Raw genomic sequence first — 13,613 nt, forward strand, 5'->3', positions numbered from 1 at the left:
CACATACATCTGAGCTTGTGAAGCAATTTTTGAAGTCGGAGAAGGTGACCGTCTTGCCACACCCACCATACTCTCCAGATCTAGCCCCATGCGACTTTTTCCTTTTTTCCAAAACTTAAAAAGTTCTTATCTGGTCATCGTTACAAGTCCCGACAAGCCCTTGGCTCAGCCGTCAGTCAGTGCCTCAGAGGTATACCTAAATCAGCGTACAGTGACGCATTTCAAAAATAGATTCAGAGATTGAAATTATGTATTTCAAACCACGGAGAATACTTTGAAAGGATATAATGTTCATTTCACTGTTTGAGTCGAATGCTTTTAAGATATCGTACGATACACGTTACATATCGAACAATCCCGTGAGGATCCGAGTTAGATTAGAATAGGTCCTCAGTACCCCTTGCTTGTCGTAAGAGGCGACTAAATGGGGCGGTCCTTCGCACGAGACCGCAAAAACCGAGGTCCCGTGTCACAGTAGGTGTGGCACGATAAAGATCCCTACCTGCTCAATGGCCATAAGCACCGAGCATAGGCTTAAATTTTGCAGCCCTTCACCGGCAGTGGTGACGTCTCCATATGAGTGAAATATTCTCGAGAGGGACGTTAAACAACGTACAACCAACCAACCAACCATATCGAACAGCCCCCGTATATACATATCAAGAACATATGTCACAAAACATGAAATATTACAGTTTATATACATACAGATAAGAACTACACAAAAACACACCATAAACACATGAGTATTTTATTGAGGATCAAATCGTATAACTATATTGAAAACTCCTTCACTGCTCTGCTGCGGTAGCTCAGATCAGGTGGGGTCGCGGGAGAACCTTTGCTTTGAGTGCGGGAGGTCCGGTTTCGATCCAAGACCACGACATATCTAAATCGATAGAATAGGTAGCAATTGTTCCAAATATAGACGGTAATTGTCAGTCGCTTGGTTTTGGATGAGACCTTATAAGCTTCACAGTGGGTATTGCCACAAGAAAGAACTGTTAAATGCCCCCCCCCCCCCCCCCCTCCGAGTGCCTTTCATTGGTTTAAATTTGGGACATATCACCCAAACTGCAACATATGTACGTGTAGGTGTAGTTATTTGTGACGGTTATATGACGCACCGGGTGTGTAGTTATTTGTGACGGTTATATTACGCACTGGGTGTGTAGTTATTTGTGACGGTTATATGACGCCCCGGGTGTGTAGTTATTTGTGACGGTTATATTAAGTCCTGGGTGTGTAGTTATTTGTGACGGTTATATGACGCCCGGGTGTGTAGTTATTTGTGACGGTTATATTAAGTCCTGGGTGTGTAGTTATTTGTGACGGTTATATTAAGTCCTGGGTGTGTAGTTATTTGTGACGGTTATATTACGCACCGGGTGTGTAGTTATTTGTGACGGTTATATTACGCACTGGGTGTGTAGTTATTTGTGACGGTTATATTACGTCCTGGGTGTGTAGTTATTTGTGACGGTTATATGACGCCTGGGTGTGTAGTTATTTGTGACGGTTATATTAAGTCCTGGGTGTGTAGTTATTTGTGACGGTTATATGACGCCCGGGTGTGTAGTTATTTGTGACGGTTATATTACGCACCGGGTGTGTAGTTATTTGTGACGGTTATATTACGCACCGGGTGTGTAGTTATTTGTGACGGTTATATTACACATCGGGTGTGTAGTTATTTGTGACGGTTATATTACGCCCTGGGTGTGTAGTTATTTGTGACGGTTATATTACGCACTGGGTGTGTAGTTATTTGTGACGGTTATATTACGCCCTGGGTCAGAATTCAATCTCCAGGATGAGGCTGTATGGGTCATAAAAATTTCTTGAAACAAATATGATACAGAAAACAAATGTGTTGTATATATTGAGCACAGATCACAATTGTGAAATTGAAATTCAGGCTAAGTGATGGAGCTTTATGGATCATAAAGTGAAAATAGTTCCATCTTTTGAAAGGTTCTTCTTTACTCCTGAAACTCTATGAAGCAAACTTAGTAATGGTTACATGTATAGTATGGAAATCTCTACCAAAATTGAGATATTCATGGCTTCCAGATACGGTGGTCATACCAAGGATGGGGCTTATAGATCATGTACTGTATACGTATGCTGGAAAAATATTCATCCTCATTTTGTTTTCTTCCATATTGTTCTCATCCCAGTCTGTCGCACTAAATTTTTTCATCACTATCAAGTAAACATCAATTGTTTTGAGAAAATTCAAAGCATCTGGGATCGAGAATATACCGCGTACGGAGATAAACTTCCGCATCAATATTAGGACGTTAGTGATTTTTAAAAAGACATCAAACACCGAGGTCCCGTGGTACGGTAGGCTTTAGCACGATAAGGAACCTCACTGAGCGACATGTGCTGCACTTCACCTTCCTATTTTAGTGAAAGGTTTCCGAATAGAACCTTTAAAAACCTATACCTATTCCTTGAAAATGAATAATAGGTTTTGTTTGAACTAAATTATCGATTTCACTCTATTTAGAGTTGGCGCGATGAGTGCCATATGTAAAAGACCGAATATGACACTTAACGAGTCAAAACAAAACTTCTCGAATAGACAGAGATCTAATCACAGAGAAATTTATATTTACAACAAGAAATGATTAGTATTGTCTGAATGTTTTTATCATTTGCTAGTTTTAAAACATCGATTTTCCTTTGCAAGCAGTGTCATTTTGCATGGCTATGACTCAGATTTTGACTAAGCAGAGTAAATGGTTTAATCGTCTGCGAGCCGCTTCCGTCGAGATGCAGACGTTCTGACATCGATTTTTCCCTCAGCAACTCAAAGTGGAGGCCCCGATACTGCATATATTAGAAAGGTGAGTAGAAAAACACACATGGACTCCATGTTTTGATTGCCTAAAGAATTGAAGACTTGTACACACGCACACCGATAGGAGATCTGCAAAATCACCTGGTCAGGTAAGAGCCTTATCACTTGTTGCATCCATGTTACATGTCCAGGTGTTACGATAATGACAAGCTTGCTGTTGCAATAGTGTTATCTGTCACTCGGGATCTTTTCGATGCATCCCCTCGACTCTCCAGTTCTCTTCACTGACCAGGGCATATTAATCATACCTGCCAATAAGCTCCTAACTAACGTGTAAATGTATTTTCCTTAGGGCGTAATACATATATGTGCAGTTGATGGCAATGCAAGTATACAGCCATGAATGATTGTGCGAATGTAGAAAGGATAATTGTGGTGTTTGATTTAGTATAAACACAGATGGTCTCTCTTCAAATAATGGAGTGTTTTCTATCTATATATTTTGACATGGAAGGTAGATAGATCGTTGATTTGCTGCTACGAACAGTGCACATTTGTCGGAAATGGTCTGTGACTTTCGGACACTTTAATAATTCCCAAAGTTACATCATATTGAGGAGTTGTCTAATGTCTAATTGGCCGAATCTGTATTACTGCTAGATTAGAAGTGTCAGCTAAGATAATCAAATTAACGGTACACTCTCTACACATATGTTCATTCCAAACTCTGAGTAGATGAAATGTGTAAAATATAGCCGCCTCAAATTTAAAGTATACGAGTTACTTCAGTCACGGGTACACCATTAAACTACAGTCTTGATTTAGCATCTGGTGATCCAAACAATTATGATGCACAGTTAATGAGTTATGACTGGTTTATAGTTGATGCATACTGGGTGCATCAAATGAAGGAAAGAATCTCGCCCTGTAGGAAAATTTGTGTTGTTTCTTGCAGCAAAACTAGCTAGTATTTGTACAATAGTTCATATAATATACTGTCTATATGCTTAAAGGAGGTCCAATTTTTGGACACTAGAACACGTTGACATCTTGTAACACAAAAGGCCTTTCTATTCTATGGTACATGATAATCAAAAGAATACGCACGTATAGACTCAGCGTGTCAATTTGTAATGGTATAATATCTAAAAATGAACTTCAGCTTCCATCACTTGTGTTTTGTTGATGCATAATTTTTAGTAGTAAATGACGTCTATGAATGTTAACAAGCAGAGCATGTGTGCGTTAGGGCTTTTGAATTTTATTGTTTTCGCGTTGCAGAAAAACAGGAGAAGCCACAAAACTTGGTTTGCATCGGAAGGTGCAGTTAATGGGATCGGAGACGTTATCGAAAGCATCTTAACAATCGTAGGAATTCTATTTATGACAGATTATTTTACAGTTGAGTTTATTACATTATTGATATCTGAGAATGAATATTTCATATTATGTCATAATATTACGGATATACGGTCTTTGCTAACTTCAAACTAGGAACTCTTTAGAAAGATAGCATTTTGTTCTTATTGCTATATGATACATGTCGGAATGTACACATTTCAACAAAATGCGTCAGAGAATACCGTACGAAGTACAATATGTATTGCATTCTCCAAGAGGGGTTCTGATATTATCCTAAACTAAGTGAAAGATTCGTACTGTAGAATTTATTTTGATTGACTGCTGCGAGTTCGGAACGTGATAAGAGATCCCAATCTATAGGTGCTTTCACCCACTTCTTACCTGAGAGTGGAGAGATACGGTTCAGATGTGTGTGACAGGGAAAGCTGGACTGCAAGTGGTAAAAAATCAACACGCAATCACACTGATAAAACATATTTCCACAATGGTAACGTTTGTTTAATGTAGGTGACAGAACTTTCAATACAACTTATCTGTTAAATTCTAAATATAAAGCCACTTTGTTTGAAGGCAACAAATCAACACAAAGGTGCCCGATTAAATCCCAATGAGTTATGCAAAGTTTATAAGATGTATTCGAGTTTGGGACAATATCAGTTGTGTTAATGTAGTGGTTTAAAGATTTGGTTACGTAAATGAAGAAAATAAAAAGGAACCTGTGTGCCACAACGTCACAACGCTCACATACGTCATGTCAGCTTACAATGGATGTTATGTCTATGATGACAGTTGCTGAAATTGAAAAGTCACACCAGCTTAGAACCATTAGAGGTTTAAAAAACAACAACAACAAAAACAACAACAAATTCAGTGACGGAACGAGAAACTGGTTTTGTTTCAACCATTTCGAATTCTGATCTTTGGGGAAAGGAACAACACTAGATCTAAATGACTTCATAGAGGAAATTCTGACTAGTCAATGTTAAATGATTACGACGGACAACAGGCGACTGACAGACAGAAAACGGGCAAACGATCAGAAAACCTGAATCTTCAGCGTTCCTCAGATGAGCTCAAAATAAAGGAATTACGACCGTCGTCAGTGGCGTAGCTTCCATTGAGGCAACCGAGGCAGCTGCCTCGGTAAAAAAAAACCCACCTTTTACGTTGTTTAAATGTCGATAGCTTCTGCCTCGGTAATATTCGAACCCAAGCTACGCCTATGGTTGTATAGAACTACTGCCACAGCCACACAGATAGCATACTTGATTCTGATAAAATCCGGCAGAATCGAACTAAGCCGGGTATATCCGGCGACGCGCTAAGAATCAAGTGACCCGGCTACAGTACAGTAATGAAAATGTTGACCTTCTATTGTATTAACATTATTCTGCATAGAAATGACCAATATATTTACAAATCATATTTATTTCACCAGTGTAAAAATTAAAAAACTTGAAGCCGCCTTCGTCTATCAAAATTTCTCAATCGGTTTATTTGGCGGGATGCTTGCGCTATTCCGGCTAACAATCAAGTGTTTCGCCGGTCATCGCCGATTAACCCTGGTGCGACGGATCGTCAGAATCAATTATGCCATGAGAAATTCAGTTTAATCGTTGCCTCCCAGGTCTATGCATGCAAAGCTGAATAAAGACTAAAGGGTCACATTGTTCACTTCTCTATCACGGATGTACCGGTACCCCTTTCTCACGGATATACGGGTATCCCTTTCTCACGAATAAACCGGAACCCTTTCTCACGGATGTACCGGTACCCTGTCTTACGGATATACCGGTACCCTGTCTTACGGATATACCGGTACTCATGTCTCACGGATATACCGGTATCCCTTTCTCACGAATAAACCGGAACCCTTTCTCACGGATGTACCGGTACCCTGTCTCACGGATGTACCGGTACCCTGTCTCACGGATGCACCGGTACCCTGTCTTACGGATATACCGGTACTCCTGTCTCACGGATATACTGATATTACTTTCTCACGCATATATATATATATCGGTACCCCTTTCTCACAAATATACTGGCAACGCTGTCATCCATACCATGGGTACTACTCTAGGACACTAAAGGTGGACTTAACAGCTATGGAGTACAATATTCCCGGGGGGTTACTATTCAAGAATAGGATTTCCGGGGGTGGGGGTTAATTGTCTATGATACTGGTGCTCTTAAAACTTGAATAATAACAGATGCGCTCTTGCATTTGTAACCTTGTATTCTTCAGAGGATCAGTTATGATATTTTACCATGTTGTTGCAAAGCAAAATTGTAAGTTACAAGAAACTTGGTATGTGAAATTTGCTCCTTCTCAACTTGGCAACTTGTATACTCCTTAAAAAGATATATCAAAGGATTTCTGCTGTTTCTTTGATATACGTCACGACCTCTATCGTGTTTTGACATTTTTGGTCCAGTGGCTCGGAAAAGAATTGGGAATTTCTAGTGCCTGTATGACTACTCCGTTCCTTTATAGGCAATGTAATATCACGTGTCTCCGGAAAAGGTCGCTCTAAGGGCACACCCTATTTGTGTGAATACAGATTCCTTAAATTATTCGGGGTCGCGCCTCATCGAATACCCCCTCCCACAATCTGATTAAAATCAGCTCCTCGATCCGCTCCTTTAATTTTTTGTTGTTGTCGCTACACGAGACCAAAAAAACCCCCAAAAAACTAAATAAATAAATATAAAAATAAAGGAGCAGATCGAGGAGCTGATTTTAATCAGATTGCCCTCCCAGGAACAGCAGCTTTGATTATATTGAGCTTTATCTTCACTGTAGTGTAGAAAATAAAAATGACATGACAAAATGCTGTATCTTCTCAATGTATAGTTTCCATGGTCTTTTCTGTAAAATAATTCGTTTGGTAGGATCGGTACTGCAATTATGGAACATTAAATTATTTAATTATTCATAGTGAAGGAAACGGTCCATCATTTGAAAATTCTAATTAAATGCTGCATTTCCTTTATAAATTAAGCACGATTGAAAAGTATGCGTGATTCAATTTCTGCATCATTTATGGGACACATAACATTCAATGAAAATAAGTTAACCTGGCTGTAGATTTGTGTATTTTGCTTTTAACATGGGATCCCGAGGTTTCTGTGAATTTGCTCGGCAAATAAATTACGTCACACACAGGATATCGTGATAAGTATAAGATAATGTGTTTCATTTCTGATTGCCATATGGTGAAACAATGTATCTAGTTACGAGATAAGGTTATAATTCAGCCAAGGCGGCATTCAGAATCACTCTTGGATTGTGTCATCAAGTCCATCTGAAATTTTGAAAGATACATGCAAAATCACCCGTCAGTACTTAAGCAAGCTCAATTCCAAGCAGTCGAACATGTACATTGTATAAAAACGAATGCACAGCCAAAACAAACAAAAACAAGAAAAACTAAAACCCACCCACCCCCCACCCCCCCAAACCCCAAAAACCCAACTATGCACACAAATTTGATTTTAAATAACTTTCAGTTCCAGGAGCGTACTCTGTGGAAGATTTAGTTGACAAGATGGCGGATAAAAAGAAAGACAAAAAAGAAAAATCTCCGGAAGATGATTACGATTTCTTCGCCCCGCATCCTCATCCAACCAAGGTCCGGGTCAAACAATCGTTCTTCGACCACGTACCAGACGCGTATGATGGAAAGTCCATAGCTTTCAACGAAAGTCCTAAACGAAGTCCCAAGAAAGTCGCCGAAGAGCCAAAACCGGAAACTCCAAAAGAGGAGGACGAGGAAAAACCTGCTGAATCACCAGACAAGACACCGGTGCAGGAAACAGTAGCCCCTCCTATAAAGATGGACGTCGTGACTGCCGACCCATGGAATACTAAAGATTCAGTAAGTCCATTAAAATAATACAATTACTACAGAAAAGTTCTTAAGGTTCTGTATCCCAGCAACCTCTCTCAGTATCTGATGTTTCAACTTTAAAATATTAACCCTGAACGAAAAATGCAATCTTTATTTATCGTCTTGTTTGAGTCAGTACTGTTCATACTGTTTATAATTAATACTAGGTATTAACAGTGAAAGAATACGAATATTTTCATTTAATTTGGCCTAATAGCACCACATGAACTATCTATGAAACAAGAGTAACAGATGCTTGCTTACCCGTGTAAAGTACAATGTAACAGTCTCTGCTAATTTCATTGATACTGTGATTCAGGATCTAGTACATGAAATACAAGTACAGGATATTTTGTACTACAAGTTGTCATGTGATATTAAGAAACTAAGGATGCGGAATAAGGAAGGAGTAGGGGAGTAGTGTATATATGGAGCTACAGAATTGATGTAGTTTTAAGGACTTACATGTATGATATAGGAGGAAACTCAAATCAATGAATGATAGCGAAGTATACAGACCCCTGTGCTATCACACACGATGTTGCACTTTAAAAACCTTTCTAATATATTTGCTTTCCAGTAAAAATTTGGCGAAGAGTTGCATTCCTCTACATTTTTGAGGAACTTATGAGACGTAGCCAGGCTTTACCATCTTCGCTAGCCAAGTGTTGACGATCCGCTTCACTTCTCTACCTCTGTCAAGGGTTTACGATCCGATCCGCTTCTCTACCTCTGTCAAGGGTTTACGATCCGATCCGCTTCTCTACCTCTGTCAAGGGTTTACGATCCGATCCGCTTCTCTACTTCTGTAAAGATCACAAACCCTTGGCTAGCGAAGGTGGGCTTTACATATGGCCTTGACTTGGCATATACAGACCAGTCATGTACAGTAGTCTAATGGTCAGGGAGCTCGCCTTATTGCAGGGAGGTTCCTAATTTCAGCGATATTCTCTGGACTGACGCCTCTTCCGAATCTCAGACCAGTGTCACACAAAGTGATTCGGGAAATCTTGTCTGAACTTCAGCCGCATGTTGCGATTAAAATGTGTTAAACTGCATTTATTGTCCGTTTCAACTTTCCGCCTTAGATATCCAATGAACTCCCTATCACAATGAAACATGCATTTCTTACCTTTACATGGTGTAAATCCCACAGAAAACAAAGTTGGCTATTTTTGAAGCCGTTGCAAATGGCCACCATTTCATATTTACCTTCTCAACACTGATTAAATCCCATGCCATTTTAGGATCGACGTTCTTACTAAACATGAAGGCAAAGAAAATATACCAAGGATCCCGTGGGGATCTGGGTTAGTATACGTCCTCGGTACCCCTTGCTTGTCGTAAGAGGCGACTTAATGGGGCGGTCCTTCGGATGAGACCGCAAAAACCAAGGTCCCGTGTCACAGCAGGTGTGGCACAATAAAGATCCATCTCTGCTCAAAGGCGGCGTAAGCGCCGGGCAGACATACATTGTATGTAGGCCTGAATTTTGCAGCTCTTCACCAGCAATGGGGACGTCTCCATACGAGTGAAAGATATATCTAAACAATATAGAATCAATCAATATGACAAGGTAATTGGAGGGGAAACTACCCAGACAAGGTAATTGGAGGTGAAACTACTCAGACAAGGTCATTGGAAGGGAAATTACTCGGATCGTGGATTTGTCCAGTCGTTTCATGAATTTAGAGAGAGTGCATAATTCATCCATTGAATTAGTCGACCAACCAGTCGCGGTGGTTCAGTGGTTATCGCATTCGCTTCGTGACTGGGACATCGTTGGTTCGAGTTCTGCTCGTGCCATATGGTCGCTTCCTAACTAAAACATAAAGTAAATAGGTGGTGATTGCATGTTCCTTCGCTAAGCGCTCGACATTTAAAAGTGCATGAACGTTTTTCGTCGGAGATCTGAAAAACAAAGGTCCTGTCTCACCCTCATTACTACAGCTCCGAGCGTCACGCATAGGTCAAAATATATGGCAACTAGTCCTAATTGTAACGGAGACCGTTACATATGTTCCCCAAACTTCCCCAAATTCAAAAGTGATGTCATTGTAAACCTATAGCAAAAAATCATTCTATTTAAGCCTTTAATTACATGAGATGCTTACTCCTCCTAGGCACCTGATCCCACTTCTGGTGTGTCCAGGGGTCCGTGTTTGCCCAACTATCTATTTTGTATTGCTTATAGGAGTTATGAGATTGATCACTGTTCGTTATCTTCACCTTGCATGTAGTACGTTTAATATGGTCATTTCAGTACCAAGAAATGAAAGAAAGCAATGCACGTGTATGCACGCGCAACCGAGTATGATTCCGCACTTTCGTTGATATCATTCAACAGGCATTTGTATCATATACCCACAGTATGAATTTCATAACGTTTGCATCATATATAAGGAAGTTATAGTGATTTCAAAATCGTCCAATCAGAATTCAGCACACATGCATGCACATGCTGAGCAGTAGTTTTAATCATAGCAATTTGTAAGGAGTACCAAGACACATCTAAAACCTTAACATCAAAAGAATTTGATGAAAAACAAAAACATTATCGTCCTTTAAAAATGAACTTTTGAAAAACGATGCACGCACATGCGCGTGTACGTTGGCATGTTTTGTTAAATTAATATATAGATACACATATAATCTACCTACGCTGTGAATATCAACTCATTCGCTTCATCCATAAGAGAGTTACATACGTTTTAGTACCATCCAATCAAAACGAAATGCGCGTGCAGATTGATAATTTTGACCATGAGATCATGTAAGGATCGCAACACCTATCTATGATATGAATATCAAACCATTTGAATGAGCAACAACAAAGTTACACTGACTACAAAGGTAGTGTACGAAAACTGTGATGCATGTGCATGCACGCGCGTGTAGACAAAATGACTATCATTTTGCACATCTACAAATGATATACTATCATCCTATTAAGGTTTCAGGTCGATTCCTTGTGTATTCTGATTTTGAATTTTTGTACCAAAATTGCAATGCATGTGTGTGCGCGTGCATGCACGTGCAGACAAAATGACTATCGTTCTGCACATCTACAAATGGTACACTATCATCCAGGAAAGTTTCATATCGATCCCTTTTGTAGTTTCTGAGAACACTCCCGGACAAAAAAGTACTGGAGATATATAATAATAATGGTAAGAAACAGAGTAAAAACAATATGTTCCCAAACTTTGTTTAGGGAACATAATTAACCCACATCTGGTGACGTCTGAATATGAGTTTTAAAAAATTCTCGAAGGGACGTAAACCAAACAAGTACAATGGAATGAAAGGGAAACCAGTATATGCATGGACCAGTTTTCGATCAGACAGAGTCATTGAATCGACTGATCAGTGGAATCCCGTGTTCACTATGGTTCTGTAATTGAACCAAGCCTACATGTATGTATGACATCATTGGCCTGTTCAACAACATGTCATCAACAGTAAGGCTGGAAGATACCATTGTTTACCATGTGGCATCATTAGACATCAATCATGATCACCTGTGGAAAGACGAGGACAGTTTCCATGTAAATGTAGCAGATTAGGAAGATAGCAAGTTAGTGTTTAAGCAAGTAGTAGGGGATCTGACCGAGTGCTATATATCATTCAAACCAGAATTCATTGCGTCACCTGATAGGCTATTTATCTGTATAGAGATTGATTGATTGAATATTGTTTAACGTCCCTCTCGAGAATATTTCACTCATATGGAGACGTCACCACTGCCGGTGAAGGGCTGCAAAATTTCGGCCTATGCTCGGCACTTATGGCCTTTGAGCAGGGAGGGATCTTTATCGTCTCACACCTGCTGTGACACGGGACCTCGGTTTTTGCGGTTTCATCCGTTAATCGCCTTCTACAACAAGCAAGGGGGTACTGAGGACCTATTCTAACCCGGATCCCCACGGGACCTGTATAGAGAAAAACATGGGCCAATTTCTAACCCTTCCTCAGGGACATCTACACTTTCCATAGTAATTAAATTGCCGTAAGGGTTAGTTGTACTCTGTGTTAAAAGCACGATTGTATCCTGCGTAGGAATGGTTGTATCCAAATGACGTTTGACCATGGTGGATAGGTGGCAAATGAATATCTACCTAGATAAGTGTGATGTGCTTACCACCTAAAGATATCCCATCATCTGTAATTACACTTTCCTTAACCATAATCATTTAGAATCATTGTCTCATCAGATCATTAGTAAAGTTTCGAATGAAGCATACTTTTGGAATCATTATCTCATTGATATCAGATCATTAGTAGAATAGTAAAGAGTTGAATTTTGAATGAAGTATACAATATATATATATACTTTAAAAGTAATACTAGTACATGTGTAACATGTGGGATTGGAACCCGGGCCCTCTGAATTTTTACTCAGGTGATCTACCAACTGAGCTATCTGGCCAACGGCGATCGAACTCAACTGACCCCTACATCCCCCCTTCTTTTTAAAATGTCATCACACTGGAGGAAATCAACCCAGGGTCTTTATCCCGTAACAGGCATTTTCAACTGTCAGTTTTAGGGGCTGGTCTAAGGCACCAAATGTAACAGGGAGGGAGAAAATGCAACGGACCAGACCTAGATTCAAACCCGGGCCCCCTGAATCTCTAGTCAGGTGCCCTACTAACTGAGCTATCTGGTCACCGGCGATCGAACCCGTCTGACCGCCACACATATACATGCATTTTTAAACGGTAAACAGTACAATTGGATCCCTTAAAAGAAACTTACATATTCCTGAAAGAAATAGATATCTCAATTGTAAGACCTACTGTCGGGTATATATGTCTGCGGCGTTTATGGTCCACGTGAACAGATGGAGTGACGCTGCTTGGACATGTTAGAGATGATTTGAAGAATGGTAACCAGATGCGTAAGAAACAGACATCATAGGTGTAGTACTAATCTCAGAGCATAATGCGAAGTACTAGGACTGTACAGCTTAGAAAGAGTTATCCTTCCCGACAACTACCTGGGATTGGAATGTGGCATCTTTAGCAGTCACCACAGTGGAACGTAATCCCGCCGAGTCTCTTTTTTTCCCCCAAATGAATGCCATTATTAAATTTCACCAGATAAATACTAATTTTCAGTTTGTTAAATTTTCAATTGGAATTCTTTGTTTGAAATGATAAAATGCTAAGGTAATTGGAGACCAGTGGACAGGCGAAGAGTAATTGGTCAGCATCCGTCGAGCGATAACATTTGAACATTTTAACCACTTTTGATAACTATCATTCCTTTTCAAATTTGGTATGAAGCATCTTTGGGACATGGAGACATTAATTGTAGATTTCATGACTCCTGCATGCATGTGGCTATATTATAAGGACGGGGCAAACCAGTTCTCAAAATATCTTCTCTACAACCGCACATTTGTAAGAAAAACCGAATGCATATTGATATGGAGCAAGAAGACCTCTACCAAAATTGTAAATTTCATGATCCTCTGGGTAGAGGGTCTGACTCCATGGTGGAGTCAAATTTGATATATATAGTGTAAGTGTAAAACAGATCTTCTT

General features: G+C 39.8%; 1 protein-coding gene across 14 annotated transcripts in view; it reads left to right on the forward strand.

The window, feature by feature from the left end:
- The first annotated feature begins 1,849 nt into the window (after nt 1–1,849).
- Nucleotides 1,850–13,613, forward strand: part of LOC125683643 (dihydropyrimidinase-like) — a 29,083-nt gene continuing 17,319 nt past the window's right edge. For 3 of the 14 annotated variants that reach the window (XM_056140205.1, XM_048925004.2, XM_056140208.1), the window contains exons 1-3: nt 2,314–2,958; nt 4,091–4,210; nt 7,685–8,052. In XM_056140205.1, coding sequence (XP_055996180.1) covers nt 7,723–8,052 — 330 coding nt within the window. In that variant the 5' untranslated portion in view covers nt 2,314–2,958; nt 4,091–4,210; nt 7,685–7,722. Of the gene's footprint in view, nt 2,959–4,090; nt 4,211–7,684; nt 8,053–13,613 lie in introns of all 14 variants that reach the window. The other 11 variants (XM_056140201.1, XM_048925005.2, XM_056140209.1 and 8 more) reach the window with 5 other exon arrangements.

This window comes from Ostrea edulis, chromosome 6 (assembly GCF_947568905.1).
Source record: "Ostrea edulis chromosome 6, xbOstEdul1.1, whole genome shotgun sequence".
NCBI lineage: Eukaryota > Metazoa > Mollusca > Bivalvia > Ostreida > Ostreidae > Ostrea > Ostrea edulis.